This window comes from Girardinichthys multiradiatus, chromosome 10 (assembly GCF_021462225.1).
Source record: "Girardinichthys multiradiatus isolate DD_20200921_A chromosome 10, DD_fGirMul_XY1, whole genome shotgun sequence".
NCBI lineage: Eukaryota > Metazoa > Chordata > Actinopteri > Cyprinodontiformes > Goodeidae > Girardinichthys > Girardinichthys multiradiatus.
The window spans coordinates 3,205,681-3,222,047 of NC_061803.1; the positions used below are offsets into that span (position 1 = coordinate 3,205,681).

Consider the following 16,367-nt stretch of genomic DNA (forward strand, 5'->3'; position numbering starts at 1 on the left):
TCAGCCTGTGGTTCTGCTCAGGTGCTTATGAAGTCCAGGTTGCTTTAGTAGCGGCCTTCTGCTCATCTGCATTGTTGGTTGTAATGTCTCATCTTCCTCTTGACAACACTTTGTCATCAGGGCCCTGTTCTTTAAAGTAGGGATACAATAGGGATTTTGGCCACACACTCCCATTTTAGTTCCCTTAAACCTCAGGACACATCTACATAACTTTAGGTATTTTCCCTGTGTACATCTGCAGACTGAAAATGGCTTCCTGCTCTCAGAGTGGCCTTTTAGCCCATGTTGTTAAAGGACTCATTTCACAGTGGGAAATGACAGCTTCAGCTGCGTCTTTTGCTCTGGGGTTGATTCAAACATTTCGAGCAAATCATAATCATTTACAGGACACAGAACCTATGATGTTTATACTTGCATATTATTGTTTGAACATATGAATGTGGCACCTTCATGCATCTGGAAATTGGTCAGAGGGATGAACCAGACTTGTGAAGGTCCATAGTTTGACTTTCTTATAATGTCACATAAGGAATCATTGCGCCTGAGGTGTTGTTTTAAAATACATCCATTTAACTCAAATATTATTATTATTGTTATTCTGGCGTTAAGCAAACAGAAATAATTTGATAGTCCTCAAATGATAAAAAAACAACAACAACAAAAAAACAACAGGAAAAGGTTAGCATGAATCAATGACACCGTGAGAAAAATGGTTATATATGTTATTATGCAGTTCATGATATGTTAGTCGGTACTTTCATTGTCACCCATATCAAGCAGGGTGATAACGATAATCATAGTTATACATTAAATGTTTATTTTTACTACTAATAGTACATGATTAGACAAAATATGTCATATTTAACGATTTAAATTTAGTAAAAATACTAAATATTAAAGTGATCTAAATGCATTTATGCCTTTTTGCACACATTGTATTTCATATTGGTTTTTCTGTTTTAATTTGTGGATATGTTAACCTTTTTATCAAGGATAACCATCACAATACATAATACAATGAACTTAAAATAAATACATAAAATTAAATAAAAATCATTAAAATGAGTTAGACGTCAGATTCAACGCTAACAAATTAAAACACCAGTAAAAACTGATCTAAATAAATAATAAATGGATGACGCAGCAATGATCGCGTCCGCTTACGTTGCAAAAAGAGGCGGGACTTAGGTTGATTCTGCGTTATGTGATTGGTTCATGACGATGCGGAAGTTATTGTTTCCCTTCCGGGTTCGTGTGCATGTTTACGATCCATCATTTGAAACATGGAACAGAATAATGGTAGGTTAAATATACCGGAAAAATAAACTATAACTCAGGATTTATCGCCGCATTAAATTAATATATTTATGACTTCAAATACAGCTGAATGTGGACGTCACTGAACTGTTAGTTAAACCTAACTTGAACTCCAAACGTTTCCCGGCATATTAAGCTCACTACCTTCTGATAATCAAGTTGTTAGTTTATTCTGGTAAAACTTGAATTCACTATCTAGTTTTAGACTAATAAACATTAACTAGTGATAAAATGTGAGCCTCTTTTTATACGTGCCATGTATGAAAAAGTAGCTTAGATATATACTTCATTAATGGCCGTTGTAAGCTGTGGATTTCTTCGTTTCTTGTGAGATGGGAGCTTGGCCCAGGTTCGCCATGTTGTGTTGGTGCTGTCGGGAAAGGGAGGAGTGGGAAAGAGTACCATCACCACAGAGTTAGCCATGGCTCTGAGGCATGCAGGCAAGAAGGTGGGTCCTGCAGAAACAGCCTGATTGCAGACTGCATCTGGTGGCTTTCATGCAACAGAACTAAGTTTATAAAACTTCATCTTGTTCAGGTTGGGATTCTTGATGTCGACCTTTGTGGGCCCAGTATCCCCCGTATGCTGAATGTAGGCCGGCCGGAAGTGCACCAGTGTGACTCAGGATGGGTACCAGTCTACAAAGATGCTCAGAAGAATCTGGCACTGATGTCGATTGGCTTCCTAATGGAAGACCCAGATGAAGCTGTGGTGTGGAGGGGCCCAAAGAAAACTGGTAAAGCCAAGCTACCATTCACTGGATTTTAAATCATTAGGAAAGTTGTAAAGTTTGTGAGGCTTTTATTTTCAACCACAAAGCTCTGAGTTGTTGTTAAACATTACATGTGAATATTTAAATAAAAGTGAAGTCCTGGTTTTCTTTAGAGAAAATCTTTGTGTGCTCAATTATTTGACAACTATTAGATTTCAGATTTATTCTGCAACAAAAAGAAAAAAATCCATCTCTTGTAAAAACTGGCAGTAGGTTTGAGAGTTGATTTTAAGTCTAACTAGCTTATCTTTAGTTACACCACTCCATGCAAGCTCCTCACCTCCACCTAGCTGGTGTCTGAGCCCATACCTGATCTAATCTATAGGCCCATCCATCGGGGCCATCAAGAGTCGCTCTCCTCTCATCAGTCCATAAGATCTTTGATAAATCCGCCTTCTGATATTTCTTGTCCTGGTTTTGATGTTTTAACTCATGTGTCTTGCTCAGTGGTGGTTGGGTTTCAGCCTCCTTTACCTTCCTCATGTCACTGAGCCTCAAGGAGAATGGATTCCTGGGAGCTTCATTCTTCTCAAATCTTTGGTAGCTAATTTGCAAAAGAAGTTTCTGTTGACTCTGTTGATTATTTGCAACCAAACACTTGATGGCTCTTTGATCATCTCCCAGTACCAAAAGCACTGCATCCGTCTAAAAACCCTTTCACTGTTTCTGCCATTTCAGAATCCTTAAAATGTCATTTTTGGCCTATTTTTCTTGAGGATTAGAAGCTGCCTAATAATTATGTGCAGCTTGATTAACGGTGTTGACCTACTTAGGCCACACCGTCCCTTGTTGCAGGAAGACGCCACCTGATCTGTTTAAATCCAATAAGCATTCAAGTTTATACATCTTTGAAATATGCATAAACATTATGTGGTCAAAATGCTCTCTTGCCTTGTAGTTATGCACACAGTACTTTTTTCGTATGTCTTTATAATGTACAATATTACCCCAGCTAATATCTTTTCTGTTATTTTGCTGCGAACCATTTGGTGTTTTCTATGCAGTTTTATTGACACAAGTATTTTTCATATGGCAGAAACAAACTGACCAGTTGAAATGGATTGAGAATAAAAATACAACATCACCATTTTCTTTGGATCAGAGAAGGATAAAATGACTGAGGACAAAGTGTTGTGCAGCATGATTTGCTCTTGAATTCACATTCCCCAGCTCAGTGTTCTCTCCACTCCTGGATCCTCTTTCCCACAGCTTTGATTGGCCAGTTTGTGTCAGATGTAGCGTGGGGGGAGCTGGATGTGCTGCTGGTGGACACGCCGCCAGGGACATCTGATGAGCATTTGGCTGTACTGGAAAATCTCAAAAAACATAAAGTGGACGGAGCCGTTTTGGTCACCACACCTCAGGTAAACATTAAACCGAGTTCAGCCTGGAGTAAGTAAAAAAACCAACTATTAGGAACTTCCTACTTTACATCATGTTTTTGTAACCTTTTCACCAGCATTTATAGCAGCATTGTGTCTCCAGTTCCTCTTATCTTTTCTTCCATAATTCCAGGAATCAAAACTGATGTAAACCAGGGTTTGGATTGTGGAGAACAAATCTTGGAACACGGATGAGATATTCTGTTTTGCTTCTGTATTGGGTACAGGCAGTATCCACTGGTGATGTGAGGAGGGAGATCACCTTCTGCAAGAAGACCGGTGTTCGGATCCTGGGAATTGTTGAGAACATGAGTGGCTTTGTTTGCCCGCACTGCTCTGTGAGTAATCCTGTTCTATTAATCCCAATTAGATGAGTGTGATCATCACAGTTTACACGTGAATTCATCTGAATATTAACAGTTAATATGGTTTGGAAAATCCAGAATGTATATTTATAAATCAGTGTCAATTTCTTACAGGAATGCAGCAACATTTTCTCACAGGGTGGAGGTGAAGAGTTGGCCAAACTGACCGGATCGGTGTTTCTAGGTGTGTCAGCTTGTTATAATACCAACTCCAGCCACAAGGTGTCGCCAAACACATGCCACAGGAGTCTGAAGGCCTTGATGCTAAAATGGCTGATTGAGATTCTGGTGCAACAAGAGTAGAAACTGCACTACTGAATGAAATTAAACGCATTGATCAGTAGATAGTTTCTCTTAATTGCTGCCTTGTGTGCAGATCAATAATGATGCCAATGTAGGTACAGAGACCAGCTTTATGTAACAGTGATACTTTAACTTGTTCTGCTATACGGTGGCCCGATTGGTCCATACTAAGCATTTTTGGCTGATTCCAGTACTAATATACGCCTTGATCTTCTCATTTCAGGTTCTGTTCCATTGGATCCTCTACTCAGTGCCAGTTTAGAGGAGGGCAAAGACTTCACAGAGTCGTTTCCTGAAAGCTCCACATTCAGTGCAATCAGCAGCATTTCTCAGACTTTGCTCCAGAGCCTCGAGTCAGACTGATTTCTTTTGCATAACATGATGCAGATATTAGTAATGTTTGTCTTGTACTGTTAACATAAAAACATTGATTACATCTTAACTAGTGTTTTCATTAAATCGGTTCTGCCTTCAGCCCACACCAAGCTTTTGCGGTTAGTCATCTTTTAGTGCTGAAGTTGCAGTTCCTGTGGTGTGAAGATGTCAGCACAATCAGACACTGAAACTGAAGTATGGATGCAGCAATTCTGCTACATTTCTTCACTAAAGTAAAATTTGCAAAACTGAAGACGTTTTTGTTCGGAAGTCGCTTAAAAGTTGGAATCTTTAATTGAGGAATTGTTGATACATCCAGAGCTTGTACAGGATTGTTGATGGGCGTTTCAGTAAGTTCTATTTCCAGAAAATATGCTCCAGATCCAGAATTAACTGCATAAAAATACTAAATTTAAAGCTAATTGCATCTTGATTTGTGCTGCACAATGCAAACGAGTCAAGCTCTCTTGTGCAATTTCAAATCTTGATATTAAAGTTGTATTTTGATCTGGATGAAGTTTTCTGAAAGTAGTCCAACAGCAAGAAAACACTGAATCCCATGCAGGGTTTTTAATGCCTGGAATGAGGCAGAGATGAGGTACAGTCACAGATGAAGCAGGAGGTCGTGAATGAGATGGAATGTGGAAATTACAGCAGTGAGACCCAACGTGGGGCACACACACACACACACACGTCTTTAATGCAAACAGCAGTACAAGAAAAAACACTGACGTTTGAAAATGTTCGCGTAATGATTAGAATACAGCTACATACATAATCCCACTCCACCAGCAACATACTAAAGGCAACCTTAATCAAGACCAAGAATTACACCCAGATGAGATCCAGCCACTTATCACAATTAACCCACAGTGCATGAAATCTAGTGATATTTATCTCTGTATATATTTATATATGTATATATCATGGACAATTAGACATTTGCTGCATTTCAACAGTTCAACGAACATGTCATTATAAATAAAATCAGAGGAACAAAAATCTTAAGTCCATACACGTTTGTCTTTACAAATAGATCCTCAAGATTATTACAGCTCCCAGGCTGATGTGGGAGGAAGAAAAGGCTGTGTGGCCCTTTGGTCAGCTCTCTAAGACCAAAGGTCAAGCTGCCCCAGCTGGCCTAAAGCCTGAAAGAAGTGGAGGGGGAGAAGGAGTCTTCATCTTACAATTTTTCTTTTCTTTTTTAAACACACGCACACAAGACTGACAAATCACTACATTGCGCATTTACAAGTTGACTTTCAAATTGGAACAACTGTACACATTGTTGAGAAAAGACCATATTTATGGAGCTATCATATTTCATTTCCTCAAACTTTCATTTTGCATGGCAGATTCTTTTTTTTTTTTTTTTTTTTTTACACTTTCTCCAGCAGCAACATGAAGGACCAATCTTGTAATGGAGCTGCTTTACTTCGTGGAGAGGATAAGGGCAACGATGAGCCCGTAGAGACCCAGGACCTCAGCAAAAATCAAGATGAGAATCATGCCCACAAAAAGCCGTGGCTGCTGAGCCGTGCCCCTCACACCGGCGTCGCCCACGATGCCGATCGCGAAACCTGCCGCCAGCCCACTGAGGCCCACGCTGAGTCCAGCGCCAAGGTGGAGGAAACTCCTACACACAGAAACAAGTGTTAGTCAGCACAATAGTGCTAATTCAGTGACTCAAATCAACAGCAGATATTTTGTAGTGATTGATAAAGCTAAACTTGAAGTGAAAACACAGAACATCGCCGATATTAAGGAAAACGGTTTCCCTCAAGATTTCATGGTAAGCAGTTCTACCACCTGAGTAAAACCAGCATTTTATTAATAGGAAAGCTCTTTGTCTTCATCTGAAATTGAAAAAAGAAAGAAAGATAAACCAACTCTGGAGCCACATGAGGATCACACAGCTGAGCTGCTCTGTGTCCAATCATACCACCACCCTCTGATAAAGTGGTGGCCAAGCAACAAGGTGATGCCGAGGTAGCAGCAGTGTTCCACTTTTCGTCCAGGTGCTTCAACAGTCAAAGCAAACTCTGGCTGTCAGATATTTAGTGGAGATAAAAGCCACCAGTCACCGTACCCCGATAATAGCAAAAATAATACCGTCCATTAGTCTAACAACAAAGAGATTCCTCTGAACATATGTTCCTGAATCAGTAGACTGGTTACAACCATGAGTCACTTCAACAGCCTGGATCTTTGATCAACAGAACACGCATACGGTGGAGATGGGTCCAGGTGTGTGTTGAGAATTAACTAGGACATTCATGTAAAATAAAATTAAACAGAACCACTCAGCTGAACTTACTTGTATAGAGTGATCTTTTCTGAGAGATTGTTGGCAATCAGCACAGCTACTACCAGGCCGTAGATGGCTATAATACCAGCCATGACAACGGGGATTATTGACTTCATAATGAGCTCCGGCCTCATCACAGACATGGCAGCGATACCTGTGCCGCTCTTAGCTGTGCCATAGGCTGCTCCCAAGGCTGGAAAGAGAGGAAAACAGCTTGATAAGCAAACAGGATAACAAAACACGTCACAGACTATAATGTAGAACCAGATGACTAAAACCGTGAAACAGCTGACAAATAAAGCAGAAGTAAAACAACAGATAGAGCCACCATTACAGATTCTGTTCCCCTGAAAAAATATTCAACATGGCTTTACCAGGACATTTTACCTTCTGTAAAAAGGGAAACAGCCAAGCACCCTTTTCCCATTCTTATAAGGCGTCAACACAGGGATGGTCAGATAATGAAAATGGTTTCAAAAGAGGAACAAATGTTTCAGTGAGGGCACGTGCTCTTAGCCATCTGCACACCACATTAGTCTCTGGTAAACATCACTGATGTTCAGAGGGTGAAGAAAACAAGAAGCTTCATCAGCTAGATCTGTTAGAAAAGAGAAAAATCCACAGCAACGTCCACCAACGTCACACGCAAGCAGGCCTGATGGCAGAAGCAATCACTCACTGGAAACAATATCCAGCTAACAAAGAACAGCTACCATCTTTTAACTGCTATTGATTCAGCTTGGCAGGAACTTAGAGTAAAACAGTTTACTAAATCAAACCGAGCCTGTCTGAACACAGCAGGCAGCCATGAATCAGACAGACTGGTTTGGCAAGATTTCCAAATGACTGTAGTATGTATATGAATTTAAGCACCGATATTAATTCTCTACAATCCCTGTTAATCTCTAAAGGAGACGTTTCACAATCCTAAGTATGGATTTTTTCCATCTCTGCATTTATTCTGCTGCTTTTAATCTTTGGTGACCTGGTGAGCAAGACTATGGAAGTCCTTTTCTTAGCAAAATGATGCTGAATAGATGCGAAGGGTCTCCAGAGAGATCATCTTGGAAAGCAGGTTTTCCAGTCTTAGGCCTCCTGCACTGGGGTTACTCCTCATGTTCTGAAGTCCAGGGATGGTTCTAGTTTTCCACTGGACCGGCTGTTCAAATGTCCACATGGCACGCCGCCATGTTTCTTTCCATTTCTAGTGATGCATCACCAGACTGATGCCATCAGTGAAGGTTAAATCAGGCCCGTCCGTTTAAAGTGATTTGTCAGAGTGTTCTGTCTCTAGAGACTAAACTGATCTGCACCAGGATGTTTCTGCAGCAGCGTGGAGGCAAAACCTCTGGATATGAATCCTAATCCTCTCATTTTACGCAAAGACTTGTCAAATACTCGGTTTCTTCCCATCAGCAGAGAATCCGATATATGGGATGCCCCATGACGTCTCATGTCAGAGCAGGAGGTGCCTCCAGCAGAGGATGATCTGACGTACAGCAGGATGGTGCGCTTGAAATTACAGTCAGACCAACTGGATGCGGTTTTAGTGAACCAAGATACAGCTCTGAGTGGAAACTAAACCTATAGAAGTAAATTTGCAAACTTGTCCTTCAAAATAGGCACAATGTGAAAACCTAAGCTACCTGCTGCCACACCCAGGGGCCGTACAAAATAAGAAACCTATGGTGCCGCTGTAAGATCTACAATTTAGAATGACAGAGGCCCCAGGATTACTGCAGAACTAAAGACACCATCTAATATTGTTTAAGGAAAAGTTCTTGACTAACTTGTTTTACAGACGTCTAAATTAATACAGTGACTTTGAAAAGGGACTTTGTGTAAAAAGCAGTTTAAGGCAGGTCTCTAAACAAAGAACCTCCAACAAATATGAATATGACCTTTTCTATGTTTACGCCACAAAATAAAGTGGGATATTAAAAGGTATCATAGTAGCAGTGCTACTCTCCCACATTATTTTAAGTTAACTGCATAACAATTTTTAAAGCTTTTTAAATCAGAGCAAGTGAAACATCTATTTATATCCCAGAAAGCACAGTCTGAAAAATGTTAACTTTAATTCTGCAGGATCTTGCCATCTGATTTCCAAATCAAGTATTCCCATTCATCCCAACACCGTCTTATCCCTTTTTCTGCCAGTGATCCCCTCCTAACCAGCTTTGTTCCTAGCTCTCCTTCACCATCACTCACTCCTACTGCTAAGAGCCTTGTGGAGCAACACCACCATGCCGACATTTCCCCTCAGTCCCATTACAATTTTACCACATTATTGTATCATGCTCGCAATATTAACAATTTATAGTTCAAATTTATCAAGCCAAATGGTTAATATTTTCCCCCAATCAGTTTTAATATTTGGTGAGTCAAAGTTATTTATTCTCTCCGTTTATTAAAAATGCTTAAAAAAAATAATAAAATAAATCAACCACTACTTTAAATTCTTAAAACTAAGAACTATGAGTTGTTTTCTATTGTTCCTACCAGGCTAAATTCAAATCAGAACTGCATCCATCATACGAGCTTTACTAATCATATGCTGGCATTTTCTGACAGAGGCATGAAATCTAACTCCTTCCTCACATTTAGAGGCAGCCAAGTGGGAAACTAGGAAGTAATCTATAAACTATAACAAATTATAAAACAGTCCATTTCCACCTTACAATCTTTGTAAATAAGAGATTTCTATTCTAATAAAAAATTTAAAAAATCATGTTTTATTCTGAACACATCCACTGCTAACTTCTACCTTTCAAAGTTTAAAAGTGTATTTTAAAAGGACCACTAGTCAGATGGCAAGTCAGAAGTCTCATGTGATAATCATGTGACTTTGTCACTCCTTTAAGCAATAGGAAGTCACCCAGCTAATCAGGGTTTCCACTAGCCATTTAAAATACAACACAGCTTTATTTTAAAACAAGGAATTATCTGCATGAAATGAAGCAAACACCACGTAATTACTTCATGGTTTAAGTGACAATTAGATAATACAGCTTACGTACGACGCTGTGGATTCGGTCTCTATTGTATTTGGTTTATGATCTCCACTTTTTAACCTTAGTTTAACATTAATCCACCTTGCAACACATATTCTATATTATTCAACATCCTTATTCGATTTGTGAAGTTTTAAAGACAGATTTGTGGAAAAGGTGGTTATTGCCTAATCGGTTCTTAACGCAGCAAGCCGACGAGCACATTTCAGGAAAACATAATGAAACATTGTCGTCCAATATAAAATTAAATCAGTGTTTTAGTATCATAACACTATTCTCGTCGGCTGGTGGGAACGTTCGTTTTGTCCTTTCGATTTGCCACAAGAATATTACGGATTGAGGCTAGCGTCAATGCTAACTCGTACAGCTCCCACCAACTAGCTAACAAGCCTTAGCTCGTCCTAGCTGGCTATGGTCAAACAGTTAAGGCTAGCAACATCGAAACCCTACAAAAACCAATGGAAGGGTTTTAAGAATAAAATAAAATTACAATATGCTTTCAAGCTAGCACAAATGACAGCTAACGATTAGCAATAAAACGTTAGCATTAGGGATAGCTACGTGCGCTTTAAGAAGCGCACAACGGCTAGCTGACAGCTACTTGATGGGATTTAAACACATTTATCAGTGAATACAAACAGACATATTAGTGACAAACACATGGAAAAACCAACAGAAAGTGTGAGGGACTTACCGCTGAACACCATAGCCGCGGAGGCTCCCATCACTGCGAAGAACGGTGAGTATTCGGGGCTTTCGCTCGACATTCTGTCTCACTAAATAACGTATAAAAATAAAGCAAATATACAAAAATAACAATTAGCGATGAACCGAAAGAGGAAAGGCTCTCTTTCCAGGGGGTAATGAAAGGACACGGGCTTGGAAAGCAGCGCCGGGTATACCAGGAACCGTCTAATAACCTAACTACCAGTGTAAACGGGAGAGTCACGACTTTTAAGATAAATAGCCGGCGCAGCAGCACAAAATGGCGAAGCAGAAAGCGTCACCTGACTGACCGAACGGATGGAAACTCTCATTTGACTCCGTGAGGTGGGGGGTTAAAATAACCTTTTACATTCAGCATTGCGACATAAAACATATGTACTCATCGAAACTAATGGTTCAATATTATAAATAAAAATATATATTTGAAATAGTGTTTAAATTTGTTGCTTATTTTAACAGTGTTTATCAAAGGTCCCCTCTAGCAGGCATTCTTGGTTTGCTCCGCTGCAGGCTTTCCCTTTGATATCCACTTTTCACCATTCAGAGGCAAGGGGATGAATTGAATTGCTACACTACATATTTATGAATAGGTAATTATATATATATATATATATATATATATAATTTATATATATATTTTTTATGTATGCCTAAAATTTGTTAATGTTATTCTTCAAATAGTTCATATTGTTCTTAATTAATCAAACTCTAGTGTGGATAGCCAAAAGTGTCGCAATTCAACAAATGAATGATGCATTAAAGGTCATCTGTTATCATTTTTACAACTTCTCCTTTTCACTTCTGTTCAGGCTCGTAATTCACAAACGTTATTTTCATTATTATGTCAGAAGTTAAAACATATGTAAAATAGCATGAAAGAAGAAAGTCAGAGACAGAAGATTGATGACATTAGATTTATAAATGCCAAACTCTGGCAATCTAAGACCAAGTGGTGATAACAAAGTCCGTCCCTTGAGATCATAAAGCGAAGATTTATATGGGGATTTATCCAGTGACGAGGAAGAAGTCAGGAGAAGTATTTTGTGAAATGCAGTAATATGAAGACTTAAGAAACTGGCATCCCTAAGAGGAATTAAATGCACTGTAATTCACACCAATGGGGAATTGTGACAAAAACAATAATTTGAAACTAGAAAATTTCGGAAGAAATTTAGACGGGGCCTGCCTCTTGGTGCGTTTTGCTCCGACCAGAGCTTGCTATTTTTTATTTTATTTCATCGTCTATGCTATTTTCTATGCTATTATCAGCTTAAAATATTACTAGTAACTCTGGAGGACTCAGGCTTTTATTTAGAAATTTTCAGTAAGCCTTATTTTAAATGGGCAACACTGGGTGAGCTCCAACATCAGTGTGAAGCCCAGTCCTGAAATGATCTATTGTTTAAAATGCAAAGGCTTTTATTTTGAAAGTTTCAGTAACCCATATTTCAAAGGAGCAGCATAGTCCCATTTCCAACACTGGGTGAACTCCAACAGTAGTGTAATGCCCAGTTCTGCAATGATCTATTGTTTAAAGTGTAAAGGCTTTTATTTTGTAGAGCATGTTTTGTCTTATTTTGAAAACCTAGTGTGGGTGTCCTTTCAGGTCTGGGTTACTTCCATTAGTTACATAGAACCTGCTTGCTCTTCTAAAACCATTGTGTATGCCATTATCAGCTTTCAAAAATCATTACTAAGTATGGAAGGTTGGGGCTTTTATTTTGAAAGTTTCAGTAAGCCTGTTTCAAAGGACCAGCATAGTCCCATTCCCATCACTGGGTGAGCTCCAAGAGTAGTGTTTTGCCCACTCCTGCAATCATCTATTGTTTAAAGGCTTTTATTTTGTAGAGCAGGTTTTGTCTTATTTTGAAAGTCCAGCATGGCTGTACTTTCAGGTCTGGGTTATTTCTATTGGTTATATAGAACCTGCTTGCTATTGTAAAACCATTGTGTATGTTATTATAAGCTTTAAATAATCATAAATAAGCATGGAGGGTTGATGAAAGAAATTGACCTTTAGGGTCAATCACTGTTGTCTGGATGTTGGAACAGCAGTACATGCTGTTTAAGTTCCCCACACAACATGGCCGCCATGTAGTTGCCTCCTATGAAGATGGTCAAAGGGTTAGGGGTCAGGTCAGGTTTAAGCCATAGAAATGACTGAAAATCAATGAAAGTCAATGCAAAGTCCTCAGAAAGATAGTAATCCATGCATGTGTGTGTGGGTGTGTGTGTCTGTGTGTGTGTGTGGGTCTGTGTATGTATGTGTGTGTGTCTGTGTGTGTGTGTGGGTGTGTGTCTGTGTGTGTGTATGTGTGTCTGTGTGTGTGTCTGTGGGTGTGTGTGTGGGTGTGTGTGTCTGTGTGTGTGTATGTGTGTGTGTCTGTGTGTGTGTATGTGTGTCTGTGTGTGTGTCTGTGGGTGTGTGTGTGGGTGTGTGTCCCAGTGTGAGACACAGAGAGGCAGAAAGAAAGACAGAATCCCATCCAGACATATACAGTAGGAGATACACAGAGCTATAAATAGAACAGTGAGGAATGAATCAGCCAATCAGCAAAGAGCGTCAGTGTAACTTGACACCTGCTGTTTCTCACTCACGCAGCACCTCTCTCTCTGTCTCCCCTGGTCTAGGCATTATAACATGGAGGCGCATGCTCCCGAACAACTGGCCATAACTCGGAAACCGTAGGGGCGATCGATGTCATTCTTGGACCGTTTTTATCAGAACGGACAGGAGATCGAGAATATTAACACAGTTTTGTTGAAAATATAATAATAAAGACATAACACTGGGTGAAAAGAGAGGGAAAATGGAGAAAAAGGCAAAAATGCCTGAACATGCTCCCGAGCAAAGTCTAATATCTCGGAATCCGTACATGGTATTTGAAATTTTTTTAAACTGTGGGTGACAGCTATCCCTCATCCCCAATCACGGAGATTTTCATAGCTCTATGTCATTCACAGTATAAAATAAGATTATGGAAATAAATGGTGTCACTCATGGATTACAGGTCAAGCTCTCATTGAAAATACATGGGAGAAGGCCTACAGAAATCTACTGACTCTTGGCGATCGAGGGTGTTTTGACAGAAATCTATGAGACTTAGAACAATTTTGAAATTATTGTGTGAAAGCAGAGGCCCGGCCCTACAATCTGACCGAAAATTGTGGCTGTAGAGCAAAATCTGTGGCCGTGAGGGCCAGTTGAAACTCATTTTTCCTGAAAAAAATCCCCTCTTTTTACACTCTAGTAACTGCCATCTCCACTGTTAAGAGTGTGATTTTCTCTCAAACTTTGTGTCGCTTGGAGTCTAATTTTAGAGAAACCGTAGCAGTTATCAACAAACCGTTTTCACTTCTGAAGAGCCGGCGGATTTTCCTACAAACTGAAAGTCAAACTGTGTTTCTAGGTGAAAGTATGGCGATACAGTAGAGCCTCAAAAACAGTGAATTTTGAGGATTCCTTCCGCCCCTGACTCCATTCATTCCTATGGGATTTTGGGGCTCGTTAATTACGTCGCCATGGTAACTCGAAACGCCAATAAAAGTAATAGCACACCTCACGGGACCGAGCCGGTCGTTTTGATGTATATATTGTGGGGGTGCACGCAGCGGTTCGGGCCGCATTAATTTTGACGGAAGAAAAATAAAGATATAGAGTCCAGTTTAGAGGTGCATAGTAATAGGTGCCTGCCATAGCAATGCATAGGAGAGCAGTGCATTGCATTGCGATGCACTGCTCTCCTATGCATTGCTATGGCAGGCCCCAACTATACAATTCTGGAAAAATCAGGTAGACATTGTGACTATGATCCACACAGGCATTCCTTCCAACAGTTGTGTTGCCAGAATAGCCTTCTTTATATAGTTGCCATGATTTTGCAAGCCTCGCTTTTCTTCCCATAATTAGTCTGAGTTATAAACATGAGAGTTTACCTACATTACAGCAATGTATCTGTCTAAACATCAGTTCAACAACTCCATCTGTCACGCCACTCAAACTGTGTAAGTCCTTCTGCTGTTACCTTCCCCACAAGATGTCGTTTGGTCTTAAAGAGTGACTTCAAGCTAATAGCTAATGCGACATATGTGGTGATTGGAAGAAAAATACTGATATAATCGGACAGCAGCTGCAGGGAAATTTTCTCTCTTTCATTTTGCTCAGACACTGAGAAAAAAAAAAAAAACAAGTCACAGGTGCATCATTAGGGAGGATTGTTTGGAGGGAGTGGTAATTATTTTATGTCATTTTCGGACGCTAGCAGACATTTTTTTACTAAAAGAGAAAAAAGCATTTTCTAACCTGATGAACTTTATGCTCACAATTTACAGCTTTGGTTCATTGGTGGTCTGGCTGTTGACTCCCTTCTCAAGTTATCTGTCATAACTATAGCATTGACTGTATTTTGTCTTCCTCCCTCAGCTTTGAGTTGTTCCTTCCCTTGAATCCAAGATCGCCAGATTATAATCGTGGGGAAAAAGTTTTTCAAACAGAGAAACTGTTTTTGGTGAGTGAGGAGATATTTGTCATCTTCACCATCTTATTTCCATGGAGCTAAACCACATTTTCCACATCAATGATCTTTGTAGCAAAACAAGTTCCTCTCTCAATTTTCTGTTTCACCGATAAAGTCATGCATTTATTCAGATATTACCGTTAAAAGGTCTTTTTTATGTCAAGAAAACAGTCAGTTTTCCATTTACAGCAATGAACAGTGACAGACCTCCAGACAGTGCAGTGACATAAGCTACATCATATAGTCCATGTATGGAAGCATGTATCAGGTTTTAAGGGCGTCACTAAAACATGGATTGCCCCACGGAGACATCCGTGGGGCGATGCACTGATAACAAGGTGACATGGAGGAAGATGTTCCTTGCATCTTCTCTTTCTATGTTGACTGACTAAATCTGATTGACTCAACATGAGGAGACATGCACTAAGACTCTGTGCAGCCTTGTGCAACCAGCTCGTATGGAGCATGGAGTAATATGATAACCTTGGTAGTGATAAACAATTGTTTCCTGCTTGCATTGGGTGAATTCCAAAGTTGATGAGTGGTAATAATCAATATGTGTTAATGAGAGGATGTGAATATACTGTATTGTGTCTCTCTGGCTGGGCTTTCAGATTACATTTAAAGAGCAGTGCAACATGATCCATTTATACCCAGACATACAGACCGTCACTCTGTTCTTTGTCTTTCAGTGGTAATTTCACTCTCTTTGTAAAATCTTTGAAATGTCAAAATACAGGAATTGACTCAGGTGATTAATTCTTAGATGTGGTAAATTTTTCATCTGATAAAACTAAGCTCTTTTAAACCATTTTTTCAAATAATGGCAGTAGAAAAATAATTAAAACACAAAGAATCTTTACATTTCTGTATTAAAAAGAAAAATACTCAAGTCCAATGAGGGGTGTTGGTCATCAGAGGAACACCCTTCTCAGAGCGTAGACTTAAATACTTAAGCATCTTATTCCTCGAGGCTGGAAAGCAAGGTTTTCAGGAGATGTGCCCCACCAACACCCAATGGAGCAGCTAAATATAGACGTACATGTGCGATTAGCAGTGTGAATCCTTAAATGAACAGCGCTGGCCTAGTGAAGACAGAGTAATACCTCTTACTTACTGTAAAGAGGGGATTACATTACATTGCTTTGTTATTTGAGGCACATTTTTTCTAGACACATAAGCTGAAATGCATTCAATTCAATTCAAAAAGACTTTATTAATCCCAAAGGGAAATTAAATGTTGTTATAGCTCATATCATGAAGGTTTCCTCAAAGAGCCGTTGTAGAT

The 16,367-nt window shown here is 39.5% G+C and overlaps 2 protein-coding genes across 2 annotated transcripts; one reads left to right on the forward strand and one right to left on the reverse strand.

Moving 5' to 3' along the window:
- The first annotated feature begins 1,183 nt into the window (after positions 1-1,183).
- nubp2 (nucleotide binding protein 2 (MinD homolog, E. coli)) lies at positions 1,184-4,581 on the forward strand. Its single transcript, XM_047377605.1, has 7 exons — positions 1,184-1,299; positions 1,650-1,765; positions 1,855-2,053; positions 3,299-3,453; positions 3,699-3,809; positions 3,951-4,020; positions 4,363-4,581. Exons 1-7 carry the CDS (start codon positions 1,284-1,286, stop codon positions 4,500-4,502), a joined length of 807 nt encoding a protein of 268 aa, XP_047233561.1. The 5' UTR covers positions 1,184-1,283; the 3' UTR covers positions 4,503-4,581.
- A 204-nt stretch (positions 4,582-4,785) lies between these two features.
- atp6v0cb (ATPase H+ transporting V0 subunit cb) lies at positions 4,786-10,819 on the reverse strand. Its single transcript, XM_047377606.1, has 3 exons — positions 10,531-10,819; positions 6,832-7,015; positions 4,786-6,150 (listed from the first exon to the last, which is right to left on the reverse strand). The coding sequence occupies exons 1-3, from the start codon at positions 10,601-10,603 to the stop codon at positions 5,946-5,948; spliced, it is 462 nt and encodes a 153-aa protein (XP_047233562.1). The 5' UTR covers positions 10,604-10,819; the 3' UTR covers positions 4,786-5,945.
- Positions 10,820-16,367: the final 5,548 nt, after the last annotated feature.

Bases quoted from the DNA above. Each gene is read 5' to 3' on its own strand.
- nubp2 (XM_047377605.1), top strand. The intron at 1,766-1,854 runs GTGGGTCCTGCA...CATCTTGTTCAG, and splicing joins TGAGGCATGCAGGCAAGAAG to GTTGGGATTCTTGATGTCGA. The intron at 3,810-3,950 runs GTGAGTAATCCT...AATTTCTTACAG, and splicing joins TTGTTTGCCCGCACTGCTCT to GAATGCAGCAACATTTTCTC.
- atp6v0cb (XM_047377606.1), bottom strand. From the start codon at position 10,603: ATGTCGAGCGAAAGCCCCGAATACTCACCGTTCTTCGCAGTGATGGGA. The intron at 7,016-10,530 runs GTAAGTCCCTCA...CTCTCTTTCCAG, and splicing joins CGCGGCTATGGTGTTCAGCG to CCTTGGGAGCAGCCTATGGC. The intron at 6,151-6,831 runs GTAAGTTCAGCT...TTCTGTGTGTAG, and splicing joins GAAAAGATCACTCTATACAA to GAGTTTCCTCCACCTTGGCG.